Source organism: Paramormyrops kingsleyae, chromosome 5 (genome assembly GCF_048594095.1).
Source record: "Paramormyrops kingsleyae isolate MSU_618 chromosome 5, PKINGS_0.4, whole genome shotgun sequence".
Lineage (NCBI taxonomy): Eukaryota > Metazoa > Chordata > Actinopteri > Osteoglossiformes > Mormyridae > Paramormyrops > Paramormyrops kingsleyae.
Window position 1 is genome coordinate 37201255 of NC_132801.1, and position 26733 is coordinate 37227987.

The window sequence follows — 26733 nt, forward strand, 5'->3', positions numbered from 1 at the left end:
ATACCCGTTGTTCTGCATCTGAGATAGCACTGAAATTTCAAGATTCATGCTGTACTATAGGTTTCAATTGTTTAAATAAACAAAATGATTTATTAGCAGATAAGCTGTAGACATACAGATGGCAACTGTAGATAGAAAGACTCAGAAAAGATCCGAATTATTTTGCTTGAATTGCATGATTTATTATAATGAAATAATTTGCCTTCTTACTTTCATCGGATACTGAGAGTGTGCTTGTGTATATGTGAGTGAGTGAGTGAGGAGCGAGAGAGAGAGAGAGAGAGAGAGAGAGAGAGAGAGAGAGAGAGAGACGAGTATCTTAGTAGACGAAGTATGAAAAGCACGAAAGAGGGGGGGTGACTGTTCGTGTGTTAATGAGACACGAGCAAGGCTTGCTATCTGTATCTCTGGTCTTCGCCTTTCGTTATCCGCACGGACGGAAGAACTTGGTACAACAACCTGCCACGGTCGATATCATTCCTAGAAGCGTCCTAAGCAACTCGACCCAAGTTCAGGGACTACATCTCATTCTTCTGAGGACCAGCTGAAACAGAAGCCTAAGACGTATTGGATAGACCACCTGAATATGTTTATTTATTTATTGTAATATATGAATCATTTTTAATATTTCTGTTCGCCCATCGAGACTATTAAAAACATCAGTAATTAGCGAAGTTACGCATTCATTATGGGATCCTCGATTTTAATGCTTCTGCTACTAGCGGTAAGTTTTCCGTGATTTGCAACCTTATTAGACTTGACGCCAAATGTGCTAAAGAGACAGCAGTTCTGCGTGGCTCACACATAAGCACTGTAACTGGTTACTTTGATAGGAAATGTTTTTCCAAACGCAGCGCTCCCCGGGTTGGAAATGCGCGCAAGATTCAAACGCTAGCCTACATTATTAAGGGAGTCATTACGACCCGGACAGTGTGATCTGCTGTATGATCTACTTTAATTCAAATTTTTCCACCCGAAAAGTTTGAACTACCAGGTGTTTCAAGAGGACTCAGACAACTTGCATTACTAATCATAATTAGAATAACATCAAATGCAACACATGGAAACACACTTAATCTTCTTTACACAATATCATATATAAGATTGTTGTAATGTAATTATATAAATGCATTAAAATTAAGTTTACTCAAACTCCTAGCCATACAACATCGGATATTTATCGTTTAATGGAATAGTCACTCCCACAAAACCATGCTTTCAGACCCCCGTGTGTACGCTCAAGTTTATGGCCAGTTGGGTTTTTGACAGGTAGCATGGACCAAATGCTTCAAAAATTTAGATGCAGCATAACTAACGAGAATTGGCAAAAGGGAAAATGTGTGCAGGATATGAGCTGGGTGTGTTCTTAATCTAGAAAGCGTCTTCTTAATTTCACTCCTATAATGACACTGCTGCATATTACGAGGGCGTGTTCGTCTGCCCGCCTTCACTGCAGGGACTGGTCGCAGGAAGTAATCTGTATCCCTGCCTTAAAAATGTGTTTATCAGCATACATCAATTTAGCACGTCTATATTATGGTCTAATTAGACTACTGTAAATACATAGGCCTATCCATTCATCTAAATCTTCCAGCTGCTTTTCTGGACATATGATGTATGCGGTTTTCCTTCTTGTTATATTATTATTATTATTATTATCATTATTATTTTTATTATTGCAGACATGCAAATTGCTATGTATTATTGGTATTATTCTTAATAACTTGAGTTTCACCACACATTCACCGTTACGGATATGTAAAATTATACAAATTAAGCACGTTAATCAAATTTCGTCTCACTATTAAACTCACCTTAGACGATGTATTTCCTGCATATAATAGGTGTAAATCGAAAAAGCATTGTATTGAGTCTCTAACTTAATGAAGAAAATTCATTTATGATGAGTAACTTCTTAACTCCTTTGGACGAAATGATTTACTTTCAAATTGCTTATGCTCCTCTCTTTTATTGCAAAATCTAGCTGGTGAACTTTCGCTTTGAAACAATTAAGAGGCTGAAAATGTGGTATGGAGTGAGGAGAAGTGCAAGGCGATGCACAGATCGCTACTTAATGCCTGCAAATAGGCGACGATTAACACTAAGCCAGTGTACATTTGCAGTAGTTATTCATTGTACTTTAAATGACAATACATTTTTACTTAAGTGATGTACTCAGGTTTAGATTGAGTAAATTGGTAGTGTTTTGCAAATATTTTTAGATACCTGCTTACTTGATAACAATATTGAAAATGATTACCATGATTATGCAGAACAACACCATGTGTGTGACTGAAAGCTTCAACAAAATACTTAAAATGGGAAATCCATGACTGTGCACATAAGGTTTAGCCCTGATCACACTGTTCTAAAAACAAACTTGTGCAGTTCAGTGCAGAAACAGGCACTGACCTTCTTGTCATTGGTAAGAAATAACCAGTGCTGACAAACTAAGCACTCAGATACCATCATGTGAATCAGAAAGTGTTAAGATCATCCGTTTGGTGATAATCAGGCACCTCAGCGTTGGGAGAGCAAAGTAGGCATGAGTTCAACAAGCTGATTTTACAACCTCGTGATAAGAATGTGTTAAAAATTCCATTGCTACAGGGTGTGATGGTTTCTTAAAAGTCAAGAAAAGTATTTACAAAATATAGCATTAACTCCAGCCTGAGGCTGACTAAGATCCAAACAAACAGCTGAAAAACTGGGTAGGGGAAATTTCTGCCACTTGGCAGTGTTCATGGTGATTTGGGGGCAGATGTTCCTCATGTGCTCATACTTTGATGATGGGAACAAGAGTGCAGCAGGAGTTTTGCACAGAGAGAAAGAGAGCATTTCATTTCTAAACAGGGAGGACTTTTCAGGTAGAATTATATAATACATGAATGAAAGAAAAGAGAGATGTAAACAAAAAGTGAATCCATCTATCCTCTGTATCTGCTTGTCCTATGCAGGGTCACGGGAGTCCATCCCGGACGCTACAGGCATAAGGCAGGGAACAACCCAGGGGTGCATTTCCCAAAGCCTCCTATTAGCAACTTACACCTATTCAGTTGCATGATTCCAACAATGTATGCAACTGTGTTTTTGGGAAACACAGGATGGGGTGCCAACCAACCTCAGGGCACACGCACCATTTGCACACATGGTCATACCTATGGACAACTTGGCAACTCCAGTTCCTGTTAGCGTACATTTGCCAGGGTGGAGACTTGAACGCTGGTCCCAGAGGTGCCAGCCCATGGTGCAAACCACTGCAATGCCACAGCCCCCCAGAACCCATTACATGATGAGTTAAACATAGGAATATGGGATGGATTAGACTGGAGCATAGCAGGAAACAGTGCAGTACAATAGCAGGTGCCCCATTCTGCCTCTCAGTCCAGCCCCTGGAATAGTAAGTTTCTTAATCATACTGTGGCACCATTTAACACATTGCAACAGGCATGAATGCATTGGACCATGTTAGGGAGCCAAGTGCGGCAAGTTTTAGCAAGACAAATCACTAAGTGTCTATTCCATGGAAAAAGCACAGCTGAATCCGATTATGATTTTAATTGAAATCCAGGTGGCCTCCAGACTAATTCAAGGAATTAGTGCCACACAAAATTCAAACCAAGAAAGAGGAATGTAAAATAGCTGAAGCTTCCCAATGACAGTGTACCGAGACTGTCTCAGAGCTCATTGGATATTCTTGGGGTCTGTAAAACATTAGTCCCTGATCTGAAGACATGGTATGGAAGAATTAATCTCCAATGGCAGCAGCATTAGTGGAATGCTGGCTATGTTAATTAAGGGGGGCAGAGAGAGGAAGTATTGCTGATTCCACCTGACTGCGTGCTCAGGGGTGCCTAGGGGGACGGCAGCTGTCTCCTGAGCAGAGTCACCTTCCGCTAACAGCATTCCAAGGACTTGAGTCAAATGAAGAACTTGTTTGCATCTGACACTAGCCTGGGCTCCCGATGACTCTGCCTACTGCGCACTGCAGACTGTGCTGGTGCTGCTGTGTTGGCATGGCCATTATTTCCTGTGACTTTGTTCCATTATACCAAAGAAAAGGCATCAGCAGATTTAGGATGAAGATGGTTTGGGCGGTGAGTTGGAGATGGAACACAGTAGCCAGATCAACATTGCCAAAGCAGAATGCAGTAAAAAACATCCTGTATGATAAAAGCTACTGCAATAAAAAATATCTGCATTATATCACCTGTTTTTATCTGCTGTTATTTAATTAGCACAGCAGGTTTATATTAGCTCAAAGTGCAAATATGTATCATAGATTGTTGATTTTGTGTGCTGAATGTTTAAATGACTAATTAATTGGCTTGAGGTTACAAAAATAGCCCCTTAGACCCATAATTCTTTTTTAAATTGTCACCTGCTGCCCCTTTCAGACATTTTTGCGACCCGTGTGGAATGGTAAGGGTGCTGCATAGACCAGGGATGGGCAATTATTTTTCCAAAGGGGCCACATGAGAAATTGGAATGGTTTTAGAGGGCCGGAATATATATATATATATATATATATATATATATATATATATATATATATATATATATATATATATATATACACTCACCTAAAGGATTATTAGGAACACCTGTTCAATGTCTCATTAATGCAATTATCTAATCAACCAATCACATGGCAGTTGCTTCAATGCATTTAGGGGTGTGGTCCTGGTCAAGACAATCTCCAGAACTCCAAACTGAATGTCAGAATGGGAAAGAAAGGTGATTTAAGCAATTTTGAGCGTGGCAGGGTTGTTGGTGCCAGACGGGCCGGTCTGAGTATTTCACAATCTGCTCAGTTACTGGGATTTTCACGCACAACCATTTCTAGGGTTTACAAAGAATGGTGTGCAAAGGGAAAAACATCCAGTATGCGGCAGTCCTGTGGGCGAAAATGCCTTGTTGATGCTAGAGGTCAGAGGAGACAGAGGAGACACCAAAGCTGTGCAGGCTGGTGGTGGTGGTGTAATGGTGTGGGGGATGTTTTCTTGGCACACTTTAGGCCCCTTAGTGCCAACTGGGCATCGTTTAAATGCCACAGCCTACCTGAGCATTGTTTCTGACCATGTCCATCCCTTTATGACCACCATGTACCCATCCTCTGATGGCTACTTCCAGCAGGATAATGCACCATGTCACAAAGCTTGAATCATTTCAAATTGGTTTCTTGAACATGATAATGAGTTCACTGTACTACAATGGCCCCCACAGTCACCAGATCTCAACCCAATAGAGCATCTTTGGGATGTGGTGGAATGGGAGCTTCGTGCCCTGAATGTGCATCCCACAAATCTCCATCAACTGCAAGATGCTATCTATCAATATGGGCCAACATTTCTAAAGAATGCTTTCAGCACCTTGTTGAATCAATGCCACATAGAATTAAGGCAGTTCTGAAGGCGAAAGGGGGTCAAACACCGTATTAGTATGGTGTTCCTAAAAATCCTTTAGGTGAGTGTATATCTGGATTTGTTAAACTTCATCACTGAGAATGTTTGTTCACAGATGTAGGTAGATCCAAAGAGAACCAACATCCTCTGAGCATGCCTCCTCAAGTGTGGGAAGATTTCCTCTTTAAGAGAGGAATAAAACTCTACCAGTGATACTGACTTAAAATGCTCTGCCAGTAGATTATCAGACTGCAGATCAATGAGTTCAAGCTGGACATCACTGGGTGCATTATCCACACTATAAGTAAAGGGAGAAGAAATCATGTGCATTTCACTCTCAGCTGTTTTGAAGTCTTCAAATCTTCTTGAAAACTCACCATGCAATGCCCCTAACATGGATGAATACTTGTGGAGGTGATCAGCTGATAGTACGACTTCTTTCAGTGTTGGCATGTGAGTGAGAATGTTGCCCTCTAATTGACTTGAAAGAAACTTCAACTTTCTCATGAAAGCTGTCACCAAGCTGTACATTTCGTGTGCAAAGAGGCCCTTGCCTTGCAGCTTGGTATTTAGTGCATTCATTAGTGCAGTCACATCAACAGCAAAGGCCAGATCTGCCATCCAGTGTGTATCTGAGAACTCTGGAATGTACTTGTCTTTCTTTATACAAAACTCCTGAATCTCTGCTCTCAGGTCCCATACTCTTTTAAGCACCTTGCCAAGGCTGAGCCATCTCACAGCTGTCTGGTAGCCTATGTCACTATGTTCACTTTCATGCTCCTCTAACAGTGAAACAAACTGTCTGTGATTCAGTGCTCTTGCCCTGATGAAATGAACTATTTTAGTTACAACATCAACAACATGGCTAATTTTTAGCACTGACTTGCACAACATCTCCTGATGAATTATACAATGCAAAAATATCAATTTCTGTTCTGGGTTAATTTCAGTCACTTTATCTTGCATCCGCCTCAAAAGTCCAACATTTTTCCCCGTTAGATTTGGACAGCCATCGGTTGTAACACCTACCAGTTTGTCTCATTTTAGTCCCAGTGTGTCCATGGCTGCATTTACCTCTGTGAACAAATCACTCCCCGTTGTAGTCCCTTTCATTGGCCGCATAGCCGCCAGCTCCTCCGTCATCTCAAAGTCTTTCGTCAATCCACGAACAAAGATAAGTAATTGGGCTGTATCACGCACGTCACAGCTCTCATCCAGAGCCAAGGAAAACAAGACAAAATTGTCAGTTTTTTTGTACTTGAAACGCCAAATTCCCTGTGATGTTCTCGACCCGCCTCTTTACAGTGCGCCTCGAGAGAGACACATTTGCAAACGCGTCTTTTTTCTCAGGGCATATTAGCGCTGAACACTCCACCAAACAATCTTTGATGAACTCCCCATCAGAGAATGGCTTACTGTATCTTGCAATTTTGTGGGATATCATAAAGCTGGTCCTGACGACTGCATCCCTGGATGAGTGGAGCTTTGTAAAAAATCCTTGTTGCTTTTGCAGTTTAGCTAGCAAATCTTCCGATGCTCGAGCCCGCTCTGCATCAGTGAAATTCTTGAATTTTTGTCCGTGTTCAAATTATATTCCTTAAACAAGGATTTTATCTATATGTTCTCCACACTAAGCACACTAAGCACACTGCTTGACCTTTGATTTCAACAAAGAAACTCTACATTCTGCGTCAATTTTTCTTTTCTTGTTAGCTGACATATTTAAGAAGTACGAGCTAATTTCTTGGAAGCTGTTCAATTAAGAAAAACAGCGGCTGCGTTCAACTTCTTGTAGCCGCTTGCAGCAATGCATTCTGGTCCTGACGCAATGCATCATGGTAAGTTTTTTTTGTCTGACATTAAACCGGTGCTGCAGCCGCCGGCAGGTCTCGCTCCACGTCACGTCACTTAGTTGTCTTCAAAATAAAAGCCGTGTATTTGTATTTCGTGAACCTATCACAAAGTAGTAGTTGTCGCTAGACTTTTACTACAAACTTACGCGGGCTGGTCAAAGGAAGTCAGCGGGCCGGATGTGGCCCGCGGGCCATAAAATGCCCAGGTTTGGCATAGACAGTAGCATAGTACAGTGTTTCCGCAGGGTCTGTGGTGGCACTGTGGCAGTGAACTGGGTGCGGTGGTGTTTAAAACGCTTTTAGAGAGCATTAGAGAGTGAGACGGCAGCACCCCGAAGCAGTATGCTCGCCTCTCAGCACCTGCCAGGCCTTGAGAGTGTTAAGGCGTGGTGCTCAGGGTGGGGGTTCAAGATGAGACAACCAAGGGGAAGAACCAGACCCAGTTTTCTGAACAGCCCCCAGACGCCTGCTTATGTATCTCTCCCTTCTTTTGTCTGTGGCCACTATGGCTTTCTGTGTGTTCTGGTGCGTGTCACAGTCTGCCACTAGCTCTGCGAGTCCTCATATCCCTGTCACCGTCTCCTCTCTTACAGGCAGTGACGATCGAGCCCAACGCTCACGCCCAAACCTGTAATTCAAGGCAGTACACCAGCAGTGGGGAGTGTTGTCGTCAGTGTCAGCCCGGTGAGGGCATGGTGAAGCCATGTGGACGACAGCAGACTGTCTGTTCGCAGTGTCTGGACAGTAAGTATTCCACCTTTCATCATCCGAGTTTTGTATATGGGCTCCCATTGTAAGCATCACACTCAGAATCATCACTTCCTTGCCTACATTTCCTCCACAGTACTGCCAACTCATGGGGATCCTTTCCTGCAAAGCTTGAGTACATATCCATGTTTACTAAAGTTGTTTAGTATAAGGCACCAGTAAATGCCAACAAAATGCTGAAGTGCAAGTCATAGAGAAAAAAAACTGGACCTTCATACTTTTCCCTCTGTAATACTAAATCATGATTGCAAAGTGTGGATGGAAATCAGACAAATCTTCTCATTTTGACTAGTGTTGTTATTTTGACTTCACTATTCTAGGCCGCATTTGGCTTAGGTCCAGGTGTATGGTCATCAAAAAGACCCATTTTTGGAACCTTCACTCACTGGCTAATGATTAGGAAATATGGAAAGAAGTTAGAAGATTATTTGACGTTCTCAGGTAAACAAAGTTAGCCCTTGCTACTAGGCAGTTGGTATTTTTATTATTCGATCATGAAACTGGGGCGGTTTTGGTTTAGTCTCTCTCTTCTTTGTTCTTATGAAAACCACAAGCAAGTGTAAAAACAGAAGAAAAAATCTCACAGAATAACTATTTGCAGCTAATACAAAACACATATAGGCATTTTTGTTGTGCATTCCCGAAAAACCTCGAGTTACACAAAATCTCTCAATAAAAATAACAGGACATGGGAAAAATACACTTGGGAACATGAAAACTCAACCTGACCATTACATATAATGTTAACATCTTTGAATGTTACCATTTTTCTTCTTTTTTAATGACACTGAAATGGATTTTGTGAAAATGGGTACGAGCCCATGCTATGACACTGACCAAGATAAGCTGTTAGAAGGTGGATGGATGGATGGATGCCTGGATGCATAGAGAACGTGTGCATCTCTCCCTCAGATAATATAATATAAAAACACATCCAGTTAACCATGTAAAGATTCAAATTGACTTGATTCTGCTCTGGATATGATTTTGATATATTGTCTTTATGTGTCCTACTTCTGAAGTAAAATCATATTCAGAATGTTTTTTCAAAACATGTCACTGTTTATTTGGCACTACAAAAATGGTCTGAGGCTCTTGGTAAGTGATGTTGATCTCAGAATGAAAAAACATTACTGTAATATTTAGTAATACTGACGCGACTGTTGAATCGATTTGTGACAGCTTTATCGGTTTTTGTCCGATTTCCTTCTAAATTTGAGCCGGATTGGGGGTCTTGAATCAATGCAGCCATTCTGTAGACCGGATTTCCAGTTTGTAACAGTTTTTTGTTACATCCCTAAAAATGAGCACTTCCAAAACAAAGCATGTGGGCTAACTGAATATCCCTCTCCGGAGAGAGGGCACATTCAGGTGTGACTCTCCACTATGCAAAATCTAAACATACTGGTGATGAAGTTATGTAAAAGCTAGTGGAGATTCACGTTATACTCAATAATCGCATTTAACAAATTTGTTTTTTGGAAACCTGCGTACTAGCATTACTGCCTGTATTGTGCTTTTGCAAAGGCTAGTTTGAATAAGACAGTATAAGTGCACTTCATTTTGAAAATAAAAATATTCAAAGTGTGTTTTCTGGCCATAATTTAAGGTGACTCACAAATTCTTTGCGAAAAGAGTTTTATCCATAAACTCCACCCATGGCTCATAACCAGTTATTCCATTTGATACCTTGATGAGCCTGGAACCTATCCAATGTATCGCTGGACATGAAGCTATGGATATCCTGGATGCGATCATAGGGCACATGCTCGCACAATATGGGCAATTTAGAGACATCACATCAAGTTACATGTCTTGGACTGTGGAAGCAAACCCATGTGAAGTTGAGGAGGACATGCAGACTCCGCACATACAAAGTACTGGGGTCAGCATCAAGCCTGAAACTTTAGAGGTGTGAGACCACAGTGCTGCCCACAAATTGGGCAATTTCGAGTCACCATAGTACCTAAACCACACATCTTCGGTGGCCACAGTGTACCCCACCAAAACCACCAATTAAACACAATTATAGGCAATCACCAGAAAACTTATAAAATGCCCAAGATGGTTACCAACCTTTTTAACTACTTCAGTAGCATGTCCTAAAGTAACAGAAAAACTCTCTTTTTAGGGAACAGGGTTTTAACTTCATTGTCAGCTCTGGAAGATTTTGCAATAGGCTTTCCAATGGCTATCGGGGCTATGGTTGGAGGCTGACAAGAATGGTATTAGTTATGATTCAAAACAGATAAGCAAACAGATGATACCCGTAATTTTATACAAATGCAGGAATTTTAGCACAGACAGGAAGTGAAAGTTCGCCTTCATTTTCAGAGATATAAAGGGCTGAATTACAGTATTTCAGCTGGAATTGTCTTTAGCTGAGCTTGGCACTCCTCCTTGTCTCTCGATATAGAGGCTGATCCCTGGACAATTCCTATCTGCTTTCCCACTCTCTGACTGCTTTGTAAGTGTGTTGTACAGCTCAGTCTATTTCAGCAGTAAACTGTATCTCGCTAAATCATCAGAGGTGAAAAATGCACATTCGTGGGAGGCTGCGGCTTTTCGCTGCGCCGTTCCTGCCACCGGCACCATGTGAGCGGACAGTCACCCAGTGACGCAGCGGCGCTTCCTGCACATATGCACCTTTGCGGTTAATTCAGACTGACATCAGCAGATCTCCCACAAGAAGCTGGCAGTGCTGGATTTTAGGCAAAAAAGCTGTTTCCTGTCAGACCAATAAGATATTTTCTGTCAGAATGTCGGGTGTGTACAGCACTGTGGGAGACTATTTTCTGCTGGGGGAAGCACATATGCATATGTGTATGTGTATTGGCGTAGAATAATAGCCAAATTAAATCAATGGATAAGTAATATTTGCTACTTTAAGTTGTTATTATCGCATAAGTGTATGTCCAGCTGTTTGTATTTTATGCTGTAATGTGGAACTTTTAGTCAATTCATTTATTCTGGATAGATATTGTATTTTTTAGCAGAACAAGCTTATTAATTGCAGTCTGGCCTATTGGCCCATAGCCAGAAATAAATTTCAAGGGGGGTCCGGCAGTTTTCGAGTAGGGTACAAACTCGTTATTTTACTACCTGGCTACATGCCTGGTTGGGGGGTGGGGGGGTTCAAACCCAGAATTTTACTGTGCGGTTGTCTGCCTCCTTGCAATGCAAACAAGTTTTCATCCATGCTATTCATAAATACAAGTTTGTCATATTGTACTAATAATATTTCATGTTTTTTCTTCCACTGCTACTTTATTCACAAATTAAAGAATAGTCTTCACTGTTTTTTTTTTTTTTTTACTAAAATATGACTTATGCTTAATTTAATTAAATTTAATTAAACATTCATTAATATGCATAGTTGTATCCAGTGCTGATAGTTACCTCTGGCATTCTCTCTGAGATTTTGACATGGGCAGACAATGAGGATTCTTATCTTAATTGAAAGTGATTATCTGGAATTAAAGGGATTGCATTCCTTGAGAGATCCTTGGCCATTTTGTCCTGCTGACAGGTCAGATAGATAAGCCTTGCTTACCTGAATGCCATACCTAAGGCATGCTTTATAGATCCAAACCAAAATTGGCACAAAAGCACATAATATGATTAATTGTAGATTGACTCATTGATCATTTTAATATTTGCTATTAGGAAAAATCTACTGTAGTATGTCGACAGTCAAAATCAGCATGAGAAATGTAAACAAACAACAGAGAAGTCATCGATTTGTTTTGCTTTTACTTTGACATATTTTTTATTTGTCATAAATCACTCTTTACGCAAAACAAGACAAACCAGTCATCTGCCAAAAACAAGTATGTTTATGGCAAAATGTGCTGCTTCTTAGTTTGCCAAAGGCTACTGTATATGAAAAGGTTGACGTGACTCAGAAGAGAAATACTTGTTCTGTGTAAATACATAATTGAAAATATTTCCTGTAGCTACCAACAAAATTCAGAACGGGTATTTGTGTGACTTTATGAAATTAGCTTTTCCATAGACCCTAGAGAATGCAAATACAATTAGTATGTAGTACTATTGTTATATCGTACTGAACTACAGTCTGAAAGGCATCTGTATGAATGTTTTTAATGGCAAACAAACATCTTCAAAGAAATGCAAAAAAGCTTGCTGGCAGGCACAAGGAAGAGCTGTTCTTTACAGTCTGTAATGGTGTGTCTTGTGCAAGGTGTTGAACATTGTAGACTATAGCTTAGATCCCGTCAAAGATCCCATTCAAAACAGAGGCCAAATCTGCTGTGTCAACCAGCTCAGAGATCAAGCCTGAAGAAAGCTGCAGAGGCCAGTATGCTGGTGGAATGACTCACATACACTTCAGAAGTAGAAGCGCAGAGAGGCAAAGAAAAGCTTCCTGAGAAAGTGTCTTCTGTCCGGTGATCTGACAATGAGAAATAAATAAGGCACATTTGAAACATTAACGGGATGGAGAAATTAGCCAACTTTGTAGCTGGGAGGAAAATAAGAGACAGTCACTTTGGACAAAATGGAGCCAGGCGAAATGACCGGAAACCCAAGCCTCACCTTTGTAGTGTATTCCAAACTATTCTGCAGTGTGTAGAAAGTAGCACTTTCTGGTAAATTTAGAGAAGAAACAGCAGTAAGCTCACATCTTATACCTCGCCTAAAGAAGTCTGCAGCAGTGGTCATAAAAGAGGCCATTAACAGCTCAGTATGGACTTTATTGATGTATTGATATGCATTATTAATGGGCAAAATTATGGTAATGGCCCAAAGATAAATGCTGTGGGGTGGACGTTTAAAGAGTGGGGGTCAAGGTAAGGAGGGGACAAAAAGGCTAAGTGGGTACATTTCCACTGCAGCAAATGCATGCTCCCCCAGTCACAGCCCTCCCCCAAAGCTATTCCTGACATGTGGGTGGCTCCATTAAACCAGCAAATGGACTTATTTGGAAAGGAATGCATCCCTTTCCCATAGTATCCCATCTTCAGTTCTCCATGAACATCTAGGAAGAAGAACACTGGTCATGCTCACGATGGTACTGAGATGTTTATCACATTGCGACGTCCAAATACAGGCTTGTAGAGACTCATAAAATCCTTGTTAACAGACAGGGCCATTAAAATAGGATGAAAATAATATATCATCTGTGCGTTGTTAATTATTTTGAATAGTAATGCTGTATATGACAAATTTCATGGATTAGATGTACTGACGGGTGGGTGGTGGGGGACACGTGACTTTTTAGATTTCAGTTGATATGAATACTTATAAAACCCTACTGTGAAAGTGGGATGAGTGAGTAGCTTAATCTGAGTAAATCCTTTATAAAAATATCTTTTTAAATGTTTTCATCAGTTTATGCCCAGTCTGCCAACATGTCAGCACATCCTCATGAGCTGCTTAATCTGAACTTCCTTTTAGCCACAGTTTTTGCCCGCTTACAGCTGTGTTGTTGCAGCACGGGGAGCAGTTATGTATTCCTCATCTTCTACATTGCACACGCTTGTCTGCACAAGTCATTTTTATACCCGGCAACACTGGGGTCTGATCGCTCCCCTTTCATGATTTACAAGCCAAAATACCGGAGCCATTATCTAGAGAAGTCTGTGTTTTTTACTGATATGAATTAGTTTTTCATTGAGGGACAATAGCAAAAAGCATGACTTATGGGCAAATAACTGAATGTTTTCTACAGTCTGCAATCATGACTAAATGATTCCAGGAGTGGTTGAGTGTAGAGAAATAATAAGAAAGAGTGGGTGACTAATGACAGCTATGGGAAGTGAAGACCACACTGTTCTATTGGTTATACTATGTAGCGCATGCTGGAAATAATATTTAGGACTTGTGTTGTATGTGATGTGTGTTGCTGTATGCATCTTTACAGCATATAATAAATATAAAAGCAATATACAATGAAATTTAACTCTACACAGCTTGTTCTTGCTGAAAGACATAAAAACTAATAATCCTTATGGTCATATTAAAGTTGGGAAAAGCATCTTTTGAAAAAAGTATAAGCATATGTGCAGTATAAGCTGTGGCTGTCGAGCCTAAAAGAGTGGAAGTGGCCTAGTTTCTGGCTGAGTACTGCGGGGCCACATATGCTCTGGTACCCTAAGCGATAACTCCCTGCAGACCCAGCTCTCTACTTGCCACTGCTCGGAGAAAGAGGCCTGCTGCATAATTTAGCATTTCCTATTATACCCAAACATAACTCCCTGCAAACATGAAATATTGATTACATATTTTCCATTATTTAACCCCTCCTCCCGACCCACCTCAGAGAATAACAGATTAGCGCAGGCAAAAATATGGCTTATTTGCGGCCGGTGACCAGGCTCCCTGTCTCACGCAGTGTTTTTCTCTCCCCAGGCGAGACCTTCTCCGAGAACTACAGTCATACGGAGGTCTGCCAGCCCTGCACCAAGTGCACGGGCCTAATGCGAATGCTTACGCCATGCACCGACTCCAATGACGCCATCTGCGCGTGCGACTATGGCTACTTCATGAGTGAGATGACAGGAAAATGTGAGCCCTGCACGCTGTGCCCTGTGGGCATGGGCGTGCTGCTGCGATGTGAGCATGATCGTGACACGATTTGCGAGGAATGTATCGATGAGACCTACTCAGACCAGGAAAGCTCTCTGGATCCCTGCCTGCCCTGCTCCATCTGTGACAGCATCCTGGATGTAGAGTTGCAACCCTGCAGCAAAGTTAAAGACACTGTGTGCCAAGGTGAGGCCGAGTCAGTCCACGAGTCCATGCTGTCGCCTTTGTGCCAATGCTCGTGATTTCACAGACACTAGCTTAATGGGCTACCTTTTCACTGCCCATGACAGAGCATGACATTTAGCAGTTACCTGTTTGTCAGCCCCTGGTATCATCATCAGAACAGAAGATGAATGTCCAAGGCATTTATATTTCAATTGATCAAGAGAGGTTCTGTGTTGGCAGCTTGCAAGGTCAACAGAATGACCCTCCAAACTATGTGGTCATTGTAGATTTCTTTGCCCATTGCTCAGAATGTATATGCATTACTAGGATAGCCGCTCTATTGAATTGTGTATGACAGGCCGAGGTCCCAGTCAAGTAGGAGAAAGAAGAAAAGAGGTTTAGAAGTAAAAGAGACTTTTGTCTTCCTCTTCGACTCACCAGTGCATCATGCCCTTGGGCGTGGAGGGCAGTGCAGTCATTAGAGGGCATGTATCCGTCTGGCAGAAAGAAGAATGCACTGGATAGATTTTGCATATGGGCGCCGATGCACACGACAGAGCAGGTTTTGTACTTGTCAACGCATGTGTCTCTGTTCACTCGTGCATGCTCACACCAACGCGCTGTACAAATAGGCCCTGGATTCAACGTTTCAGCCCCTGGGCAGGAAAGGGAATGACTTTTGTTTTGTGTTGATGGAGCGGAGAATGATAGACATGTTGTACATGGTAACAGAGCAGGGGTGACATTGTTAGGAACTTGCACCCAAATTCATAATGAAATCATTTTGATTTCATACTCCTAAATAGTGGCAGTCAGTTTGAAAAAGGCATGCACATGGCTAAGTATTTTTGGGTTGGGAAATACTACAAGAGGAGAAATAACTAGATATAGATATTCTTTTATATTTTTTTATTATCAATTGTGCTGAAGAGGATACATACGTAGGCATTCTGCATGCTGTCTAAAACAATGGGTGACCATATATAAAATGGCAGGTCTTGTGGGGTGTTCACTGTATCTAGCAGTGGACATTATCTACCAAAAATGGTCCAAGGAAGGCCAACCGGTGAACCACTGATTCGGGCATGGACGCCCAAGGCTCATTTATGCACATGGGGAGTGAAGGCTAGCTTGTCTGGTCCAACTATAGCATAAATTGCTGAAAATTAATGTGGGCTATAATACTACTACTACTACTACTACTACTACTACTACTACTACTACTAATAATAATAATCATCGATCCTTTATTGTCCCCGTGGAGAAATTACTTTTTTACACCTCCCTCAACTTGCTTTTTGTATCCGAACACAATGCATTGCAGTTTGCTGTGTATCCTCAGACTGATCAGATTGCCCACGCTGACCCGTGTCCACCACCAATGGGCAATGGAAGAGGGTGGCGTGATCTTAAAAATCGCCTTTTCTGTTACATCACATGGACAGCTGGGTGTGTGTGTTTATCCTTTACCTGGGGAGGAGATGGCACCAGGATGCACCATGGGAATATGGCAAGCTGATATAGGCAGGATGATATTCTGCTGGGAAACCTTGGGTTCTGGCATTCATGTGGGTGTTACTTTGACATGTACCACCTAGTCAAGCATTGCTGCAGACCAAGTATACCACTTCATAACGCAACGATAATTGAAATTGAAAGTGGCCTCTTTCAGCAGGATAATGTGCCCCTGCCACACTGCAAAAATTGTTCAGGAATGTTTTGAGAAACATGAAGTAGAGTTAAAGGTATTGACTTAGCCTTAAAATCCCCCAGATCTGATCGAGCATCTGTGGGATGTGCTGTGCAAACATGTCCAATAAATAATAACATATAATGCATGGCTTGGACCGCAATAATCTGCTGTGCCATGCTTACTACACATTTGGCTTTCATGTTTGTACATAAATAATAACTAGCAGTGGGCTATTTTTTTTTTTATTAATAGTGGTGGCTTGGGACTTATTTAAGCAAACCCCATGATACAGTTTCTCATAAAATACAGTGGTTTGCTGCATTACTGTAATACCACCCAAGCCTATTTGGAAATTTTCATAAACATGAAAGTAATGTCTTTAAAAAAAAGCTACGTTATTGGCAAGTCGTGCATTTCAAAATGTATAATGCATGGTTTATCAGCATAATAATATTACATATATTAATGAAAACACTGTTTTTACACATCCTTTGCTCTTAATTAAAATGTTCAGGACCACTAAATTGCAGCAAAGGGTCTAACAGGATGTAATAGATAAGGGCCTTGACTTGACTTGCCTGTTGGTTCATATTGTAATGTAGTAAATGGAGTTTCCAGTGCATGTTTGCAATGATTTATACACACTTTTTTAAGCAAGCATCCAAAATGGTTTGCTTACTGGAATCGAGAAAAAAAGTTTACCTCTCATTCTTAAAAAAATCTTTTTAAAAAAATCACACATTTTTGCAGGCTACACTTTTGAACACATGCCCCCTTTCAATTTCAAGGCCACTATAATGTCCCATCCATTTTGACATGGTAATGACAGGATTATAAATAGACTTTTCTAGGAGATCTGACATCACTCTATTTATCAGTGTTCTGAGCAATGGCTTATTTTTTATAATTTACTCCCAACTTGTAGCAGTAATGTAATTACTGATTGCTGATTTATTTGATTACTAGGGTGCATTTCCACCTAACCTGCTTAAGATTTACATTTGATTTTATGATATATTTAGCTTATTTTTCATAAATACACATCTCATTTTGAATCATTAAGTTCTGGAAGTATCATTAGAAATTTATGGAAAGGGGGGGCTTTACAAGTGCAGTGTGATTTTAATGAAGATCAATGAGAACACCATCTAAACTAATTGGGGTACATTTATATGGGGGGTGCAGAACATTTTGGCTAAAGCCCCGTAAAACAGCCCTAACAACACCCTTGTACTTACATAATATATATGTATGTGTGCGGTTGACATTCACATTACACTATTTAGAATTTTGGTAGTTTCAGTTTTTCAGAAAGAGCCAGACATGGGCGAAGGATGCCTGCAATCCAAATGTGATTACAGGAATTTTATTAAGCAATACACAGGATACACTAAAAACATCGAACAAAGAAGCCACAGACACTGCCAGACATTTTGTTTGGCTTATTCTCCAAGGTGGCATAATATACAAAATATATGTCAATAAATTACTCTTGAGTCAAAACCAGTCAGTGATGTTTGCAATACTAAGTCTTTTTCATCAGTCTTGTGTAATGGAGGGATTACAGAAATAACAGCTCTTGGGAAGAAACTGCTCTTGAGTCTGTTTGTTTTGGTTTTGACTGTCCTGTTTTGTTTTCTAGAGGGAAGGGCAGCAAACTGGTGTCCAGAGCGTGTTGAGTCGTTGTTAATGCCACTGGCCTTCTTTTGGAGTTGGCCATTGTACACCAACCAGTTATAACATTGAAACCACCTGTCTAACATTGTGTAGGTCCCCCGCGTCCTTCCAAAACAGCTCTGACCCATTGAAGCATCGATTCCACAAGACTTCTGAAGGTGTCCTGTGGTATCTGACACCAAGACATTAGCAGCAGATCCTTTAAATCTAGTAAGTTGTGAGGTGGGTCCTCCATGGATTGGACTTGTTTATGCAACACATCCCACAGATGCTCAATCAGATTGAAATCTGGGGATTTTGGAGGCTAAGTCAACACCTTGACCTCTATTTAATGTTCCTCACACTATTTCTGAGCAATTTTTGCAGTGTGGCAGGGCATATCATCTCTGCTATCAGGGAATACTGTTGCCATAAAGGGGTGTATTTAGTCTGCAACAATGTTTGGGTAAGTGGTATGTGTCAAAGTAACATCCACATGAATGCCAGGACCCAAGGTTTTCCAAAAGAACATTGCGCAGAGCATCACACTACATCTGCTGGCTTGCTATTTTCCTGTAGTGCATCCTGGTGTCACCTCTTCCCCAGGTAAATGATGCACACATATCTGGCCACCCACATGATGTACCAGAAAACATGACTTATCAGAGCGGGGCACCTTGTTTCTTTGCTCCATGGTCCAGCTCTGACCCTCACCTACCCATTGTAGGTGCTGTGCATGGTAGACAGGGATCAGCATGTGTACTCTGACTCGTCTGTGGCTACACAGCTCTATACGAAGCAAGCTGTGACACACTGTGTGTTCTGACACCTTTCTATCATAGCCAGCGTTAACTTTTTCAGAAATCTGTGCTACAGTAGCTCTCCTGTGGGATCGGATCAGATGGGCTAGTCTTTGCATTCCGTTGTTGGCCCATGCCCCCATTGCTGGTTCCCTGGATGGCCATCCTTGGACCATTTTTGGTAGATACTGACTGCTATATACCAGGAACACCCACAAGACCTGTCATTTTGGAGATGTTCTGATTCAGTCGTCTAGCCATCACAATTTGACCCTTGTCAGAGTCATTTAGATCCTTATGCTTGCCCATTTTCCTGCTTCGAACACATCAACTTCAAGAACTGACTGTTCACTTGCCTAATATATAATGGCACCCTTGACAGGTGTCATTTGATACAAGTTAATCAATGTTATTCACTTCACCTGTCAGTGGTTTTAATGTTTTGGAAATCTTCTAGTGTTAGGAATGTAGTTCCAATGACTTGCTGAGCTGTCTTTACCACGCGATGTAAGTAAACCAACATACCACACTGGATGCTCTCAGTGGTGGCACAATAGAAATTTACCATTAACTGCTGAGGGAGGAGATGTTATTTTAGCTTTCTGAGGAAGGACAGTCTTTGTTGGTCTTTCATCTCTTGGTGAGAAGCATTCACCAACCACTTGAGATGCACTGTGACGTAAACAACTAGGAATTTAAAGCTTTTAACTCTCTCTACCCCCCCCCCCCCCCCCCTTGTGTGTAGAGGACAGAATGCTTGCTTTTTCCTAGACCTCCAGAAGTCAAAAACAGTCTCCTTTGTTTTTGCAGTGTTAAGGACCAGGTTGTTGTAGGAACACCACTCTGTAAGATAAAGATATTGCACCTTCTGCATGTAGGCTGTTTCCACTATGGGTAGGAATGTTTATGAATACATAGTCAAAAATACAGTCAATGTGATCACCTGGTGCTTAACTAAACACCCAAAGAATTACATACTTAACAATCACTTTGCGAAAGTTTAAAAAGGGCACAATATATTGGTAATGTGTGTGACTAAATTAAAACACTGTGGAATAATATGCTGCTTTACTCAGACATAATTCTGACCATATATATTTAAGATGAAAATTATTAGCATCACCAAGACCATTGCAAACTGAAAAATCTTAATCAATAAAATTCAGCGCATGAATTGTAATGGGGTTCGGGGTCAAAATATTTTCTCAAGACATTTTTTTCTTATCGATATTAATAATTATCACGATATATTTCAAGCCTTTATTTCTTCACTTAAAGACTTCCTGCATACTGACGTCTATTTCTAATAAAGAAGTCATAGCCTACTAAAATAAACATTATTGTTTTAGTGTGTAACACTAGAAAAAAAAACACAAGCCAGTGATTGAAATTGAATAAAACAAAAAGTGAGCTGAGAAATTTACCCAAAATAAACTATAACCAAACAGACCTTATATACCAATAGAGTCTGTCACATAAGTGGGTGGTGTTGCTGTGAGTCTGTTGTTTTTCTCCTTTGCGGAGTCATTTGGTGACCAGTTCTTGTTCATTTTTCTCTTCCTCACTCACTTTCATTAAATTTTTCACAAACTCACCACACCGTATATTAGTTATATCCAACAGTAACTTCACTATGGGTTATATCCAACAGTAACTGTACTATGGGTTATATCCAAGAGTAACTTCACTATGGGTTATATCCAACAGTAACTTCACTATGGGTTATATCCAACAGTAACTGTACTATGGGTTATATCCAACAGTAACCTCACTATGGGTTATATCCAACAGTAACTTCACTATGGGTTATATCCAACAGTAACCTCACTATGGGTTATATCCAACAGTAACTTCACTATGGGTTATATCCAACAGTAACCTCACTATGGGTTATATCCGACAGCAAGGATAAAATGTATTATGCATGGCTCAGAAAGTGCAGGCAGAGCTTATGCAAAAGCAGCTTGAGGCTAATTTTTTTAACATATACTACATAATCATTAAAACTGCAAAGCTAAGTTTTGTTTCCTAAGACAGACTAGAACATATTTATTGGTAATTTATTGGTGGTCTCAACCCAGCTGATTATTTTGTAGTCAATATGACTTGCTTAATTTCAAAATGCACTTTGATAGGCTTTGGTGGTATTGTAAACTGCTGTATTTTGGGTTGCTAGAATCATGCTACAATTTCAGCTAAATTTATCGTGGTGAACCCCTCCCCCGCTTGGCTAATTTTATCGCCAAGATAAGATCTCAAAATACTGCGGTATACCCCAAATATATTTGAAAATACCTAAATAACATTGTACAAAGTACAGTACTTTTGGACAGTATCTTGACAACTGTCACAATTTGCTTTGTTACCACCTAGTAAAATAGTTGCATCTTCATTCTTCCACCACTCTCTATGACTGCAGTACACAACTCCAGTCTGCTGAGCATCAGACATTACATTGTTGAAGTACTGCCACAGCACTGACGAATATCTCCATGTCTCCTTTTCAAAAGATGGCTACTTGACTGTCGCTTTCTTCACCGACTTTCGATGTATCTTCTAAGGAAGTGCTTATCTATTCTATGATATTACAATGACAGTAGCATGTGGCGTGCTCCTCAGTCAGCTTTGCTGTGTGTTTGTTGGGCATAGGTTGTCCATCCTTAAAAGACCACCAGTGACCACAAAAGTCTGGAAAATTCCACACTGCTCCAGCACACTGATCAGAATAAGGTCAGCAAATGTCAACATAAGCAAACCTTGGTAGGCATCTGCAAAGCCCCTAGAAAAGAGATCCAAAATACAAAAATAATAATACATTTACTTACAAAACTAAAGTTATTAAAGACTCTCGCCTAAAATGCATCTAAATGAAAAAATCTGATGTGGAGATATTTTGAGGGACAGTATCTGCATTAGGACAGTTGGACAGGGCAGCGTTGGGCTGGAATCCTCAGAATATTATTAGTGAATAAAACCCTGGATGTCATAATAATTGTAAATGACATGCCTCAGCATAATGGCCTAAAACCAAAGGTAGCAGTATGAACCACTCCAGCCCTGTTAGTGCCGTACAGTACTGAGCCAGAGTACAGCAATTGTAGACTACTTCTATTTTTTCTAAATGAGCATGACTGCATCAACCACTCACTGCTGCTCATATAACAGTAGCAGTTTGACCTTTTACTGGATTTATCACTATAAATGTAATTTGCTTGTAATGGTTCTTGGGAAATAATGGTTAAAGAAAGGCAGTGCCAACTGATTGCAGAGCTGCCAGAAGTAGTGCTCTATCCTTTGGGCTGGTGCGCTCTTTCAGGTGATGAGCCCACAGGTTCTTGCATACCCTGCTGTGTGAAAGTCTGCGTTAAGTGTGACTGAAAGTCTTTGGGTCACAGTTTAGTGCCTGCTGGATGGATTCTGGCGGTCAGAAGGCACATATTGTGGTTTGTCCCTTGATGAGAGCGCATGCAGACCTCCATTGTTCTCAGGTGTGATGGGCAGTGAGGGTGGTGACGACTTGTGGGTGATGTCCAGGATATTTACTTAGTCCAACTATGGAGCCCAGAGTCCCCTTTTCATGTTTATATGAAGTTCATGCACCCTTAGCTGTTCAGACTTCAGTGCAGTCATTGTTTTTCAATGGCATGCAATTTATAAGCAGTTTATAGCCTTTTAATGTGTCAGAGTATGTCCATATGCATATTGAAATTTTGATACGATACTCAGCAGTCACGTGGAGCACTTATCTAGTTTGACCCCAGCAAACTGACTGTTCTTTTTGTGTCCATCTGTGTGTATAGTGCATCATTGTATTACTTTGTAGAGCGCAGCCCTCTGGAACCAAAGGTCTACCCAGTGTGAGTCCTGACCTTATATTTGACCCCCCAGCTCCCCCTGTGTCACAATGTCGGCCTTGTGATCTGTTGTTTGACAGAGCATAAGTTTGGATGTGTGAAGGGACAAATGGCATTTTGTTACCATTTAGCATCTTTGCCTAGAATCCATAGTCAGACGAAGAATCGTGTCCTTGTGTCAGGCAAGCAGTGTCTGTAAGAGCCGGAAGTCAACTGGAATCTGCCCTCCTTTATTCCCAGCATTCCAATGGAATTCCATGCAAACCATTCCACACTGTGACTAAAGGTTGACATTAACTCTTATGCCAGCACGCGTGTCCACTATTCACAATTGATTTTCTACATTTTAAATTCTTTGAGGTTATCATTGTGTATGGGGGTATTGTGTTTTGGGGTGGTGGTGGGGGGGGGGGTGGCTATTCCATCTACCCATCCATCCTTCTTCCAACTGTGCAGTAAAGGGTCTGAAGGAGCCAGGAGCTTATCCTGGGAAGCATAGGACACCATGAAGCAAAGAGACTATTATTCCAAGCTATGTGAACCCTGGCAAACTTCTCTCCCTGCATGTATAAAAACGGCATCACTTCTGTGGGAGCTGCAAGATTAATACTTTCTGGATACCTGGTTGGCAGACACTTTTATCCAGCAGGAACTGCATAACTACGACTCTGATCCTTGCACTTATGTACTGTTACATTTGTGTTAACATTTCAACATTAGATATGTAAAGGATACCATAAAACCATGTGGCAATTATTTATTTATATCTCCACATGTATCGTTCTGGTTGTATTTGCATTTGAATGTCCCTTTTCAGTTGATCTGTTTAACAGTGACAGTGATAGAATGAGCACCACCTACACTGAGATGGGACTATTATTGTAAATATAATGAAGATAGCCCACATAGCGAAGATTCCACATATCAGTATCCCTGTGAGATCTTATAAATGCTGTAATACATACCTCACTGGCTTCAAGGGGCTCAGTATTAATGCTGCCCAATAATTCACTTCCATTCATCACACACACCAAATATATAAGGATATTTTAGGAGTCCAGTTTCAGGCTGGTCTTTAGAGTGTCAGTGGAGAGGTTTTCGCTTTCAGAAGGGGAAGAAAAGAAGGGGAAAGAAGGTCGAAGCGAACATGGAGGAGTGACAGACGGGGGGATTAGTAATAGAGGAGAGAGGAAGAAAATGGTGGGACCACAGGGGGAGACAGCAGCTGCTGAGAAGTGTTTCCGATCAATATGAGCGATGAAGTTTCTCCTTGCTCTGCTCAGGTTTCTCTGCTTCATCTCTGGGTGACCCCTGCAAGCGCTGATTATATTTTGCTGCAGAGCTCTGTCTGCTTGATAAGGGTCCCAGTTGCACCCCCCACCCCCAAGCTCATCCTGTCCTCCCAGTATCTATGCCCAGCCCGTTCTGCAGTACGCAGCTGGTCAGCTGTCCATGTTGGGGGGTTCACCACACCATCCTTCTGTTACAGCAAGTGCGAATTATGCAAGCTTTTTCAAATTCAAATCAAATGAAATGAAAATTTAGTCACATAAACAGATATACGGAGAACAGTGGGTGGTGAAATGCTTATTTGCCTCCAAGGGAACATAATATAAAAGGATCAAATGTTAGATAATAAATATTAAAAAATTATTATAAATATCCATAGTGTGCAGTTAGCAGTAAAGCGGCAGGTGGTAGTGTTAAGGGCCTAAGGAATAAATAACTCAGTACTTACACATGTAAGCTGTGCATGTATATGCTGAGTAGGCTGCTGTAATGCGCACAGGTCGTAGGCGCTGTGCTCATTCAGGAAAGCAGAATCGCCAAGAGAAGAAAGCGCATCCTCAGCGCTTCTCTGCTGGTCTTTAGGCAGCAATAGCCACCGTTTCTTTTTTTGCTTTTTTTTTTTTACCCTGTTTAGTCTATTTTGAACATTATCATGCACCAAATTTGTATTGTGGGGGATCTTCATCAAATCTTGCAGGTTTTTTTTTTAATCACCCATTTCACTGAATCTAGCATGACGTGTGGGTAGCGTAAAATTTTATCTTAATGTCAATGAGCGTACGTCCTGATGCTAATCATATGAAAAGGGAACCAATTTAGTGGATCATTATAGAAAATTTTATTTTATGGTTTTACAGGCCTTTAAACATTAGTCATTAATATGAGATTAAGAGTTTTGTTTTGCAACATCGCAGATAAGGATCACATAAGGAGCCCTGAAAAGGAAAAAAAAATCATCTGCTGTAAGCATGTTGCACATTAATGTGTTTCAATAACGCAAGGATGCCCAATTCCGGTCCTGGAGGGCCAGTTTACAACACAGCTTGCAGATTTCCCTGCTCAGACACACCTACTAAACTTGGTAATTAGATGATTTAGATGTGTTTGAGTAATAACTAACAAACACAACAGTTGAACAAATGAAAAAAGTAATGTTGCATACTTGCCAACAAATAACTGATATTTTTTAATTCTCCCCTGGTCATGTACTCTTTGAAACAATTAATGACATATTTAGCAATTTTTAATGGGTTAGCATTAAGTAAAATGTGAGAACATCATTAACTGTGACCTCATTGTCAGAGAGCTGCTCAGTTTATGTGTCTTTAAACTCTCAGGTGTAAAAATCATTGACTGAAATGTGCCACAATTAGCCTGGAGAGTTTTTTATGAGCCTGCTAGCAAAGTGCTTGCTAAGCAATATGTTGCAGCTGTATTTTATTGTATTACGAGGATCGAAAATGAGCCTTTAAAGGTGTGTATCAGCATACTGCTGTGAAAAAGTCAGCTGTTGGGCTTAGCAAATAGCTTGCAGTAAAAAAGGAACAGTGCATGCAACCATGCAGCTGCTGAGTTACATTAAGGTGTACTGGTTACATTGAGGTGTACTGGTTACATTAAGGTGTACTGGTTACATTAAGGTGTACTGGTCACATTGAGGTGTACTGGTTACATTAAGGTGTACTGATTACATTGAGGTGTACTGGTTACATTGAGGTGTACTGGTTACATTGAGGTGTACTGGTTACATTAAGGTGTACTGGCTACATTGAGGTGTACTGGTTACGTTAAGGTGTACTGGTTACATTGAGGTGTACTGGTTACATTGAGGTGTACTGGTTGCGTTAAGGTGTCCTGGTTACATTGAGGTGTACTGGTTACGTTAAGGTGTATACCAGCTGGATTCATTTAGGTTCAACCAGCAAACTCAAAGGCCAGAGATGTTTGTTATGACCATCCATTTGTGTGGACTGGCTCTCCTCTCCACATCACACACTCAGATCCTTCCTCTTTATAATTATAAGCCTAATCTTTCTGTGATGTACAAGGCACGCTTAGAATGAAGAGCATCTGGGGCTGATGTGCCACAGAAAAACCACCCATTTTAAATGGCATATTATATCTTGATTGTGGAAACACCCTGCAGGTACTCCGTGTTAGCACCAAACACTATTTTTTCTTATGAATTATGACAAGCCATATTAATAATATGATAAATCCATTCTTCCAACTGTCTGGCCCATTCAGGGTCGCGCCAGCATTTCAAGCCCTACTCAGGTAGCACAAGGTACAAGTCAGGGGTGCACCTGCATGGGATGTATAGCGATTTAGAGATACCAGGTAGCCTGACTGTGTGTCTTTACACTGTGGGGTGAAATCTGCATGACACAGGGAGAACATGCATACTGGGCCACTGTCTCCCCCAGCTGATAAATATAAGCACATAAAGGCAAGTCACTCATATGCTGCAAAAAATACTGACCTGGTTACTATGCAAAAGATACTGACCTGGTTACTGTGCTTGTATGTGCCTGATTCCAGTGGGACATTTTTCTGTCTGTTAGAACCTGCTTTCAATGTCCTATCTATTTAGTACAACTGAATGATTATAGCCAGCAGATCTACACATTGTCAAATGCAGTTTTAACAACAATACAGATTATGGCACGTTTTCATATCTAGTTATACCTATTTATCTTA

General features: G+C 40.8%; 2 protein-coding genes across 3 annotated transcripts in view; one reads left to right on the top strand and one right to left on the bottom strand.

The window, feature by feature from the left end:
* Nucleotides 1–330: 330 nt before the first annotated feature.
* ngfrb (nerve growth factor receptor b) overlaps nucleotides 331–26733 on the top strand; it is a 40765-nt gene continuing 14362 nt past the window's right edge. For both annotated transcript variants that reach the window (XM_023791224.2, XM_023791225.2), the window contains exons 1-3: nucleotides 331–724; nucleotides 7852–8002; nucleotides 14399–14761. In XM_023791224.2, the coding sequence (XP_023646992.2) occupies nucleotides 689–724; nucleotides 7852–8002; nucleotides 14399–14761 (550 nt within the window). In that variant the 5' untranslated portion in view covers nucleotides 331–688. The remainder of the gene's footprint in view (nucleotides 725–7851; nucleotides 8003–14398; nucleotides 14762–26733) is intronic.
* LOC140590956 (general transcription factor II-I repeat domain-containing protein 2B-like) lies at nucleotides 5463–6548 on the bottom strand. The gene is made up of 2 exons (XM_072712778.1): nucleotides 6497–6548; nucleotides 5463–6430 (listed from the first exon to the last, which is right to left on the bottom strand). Exons 1-2 carry the CDS (start codon nucleotides 6546–6548, stop codon nucleotides 5463–5465), a joined length of 1020 nt encoding a protein of 339 aa, XP_072568879.1.

Coding starts and splice junctions, on each gene's coding strand:
- LOC140590956 (XM_072712778.1), bottom strand. CDS start 6,548: ATGACGGAGGAGCTGGCGGCTATGCGGCCAATGAAAGGGACTACAACG. Junction 6,431..6,496: donor GAAAGGGACTACAACGGGGA/GTGATTTGTTCA, acceptor ACAAACTGGTAG/GTGTTACAACCGATGGCTGT.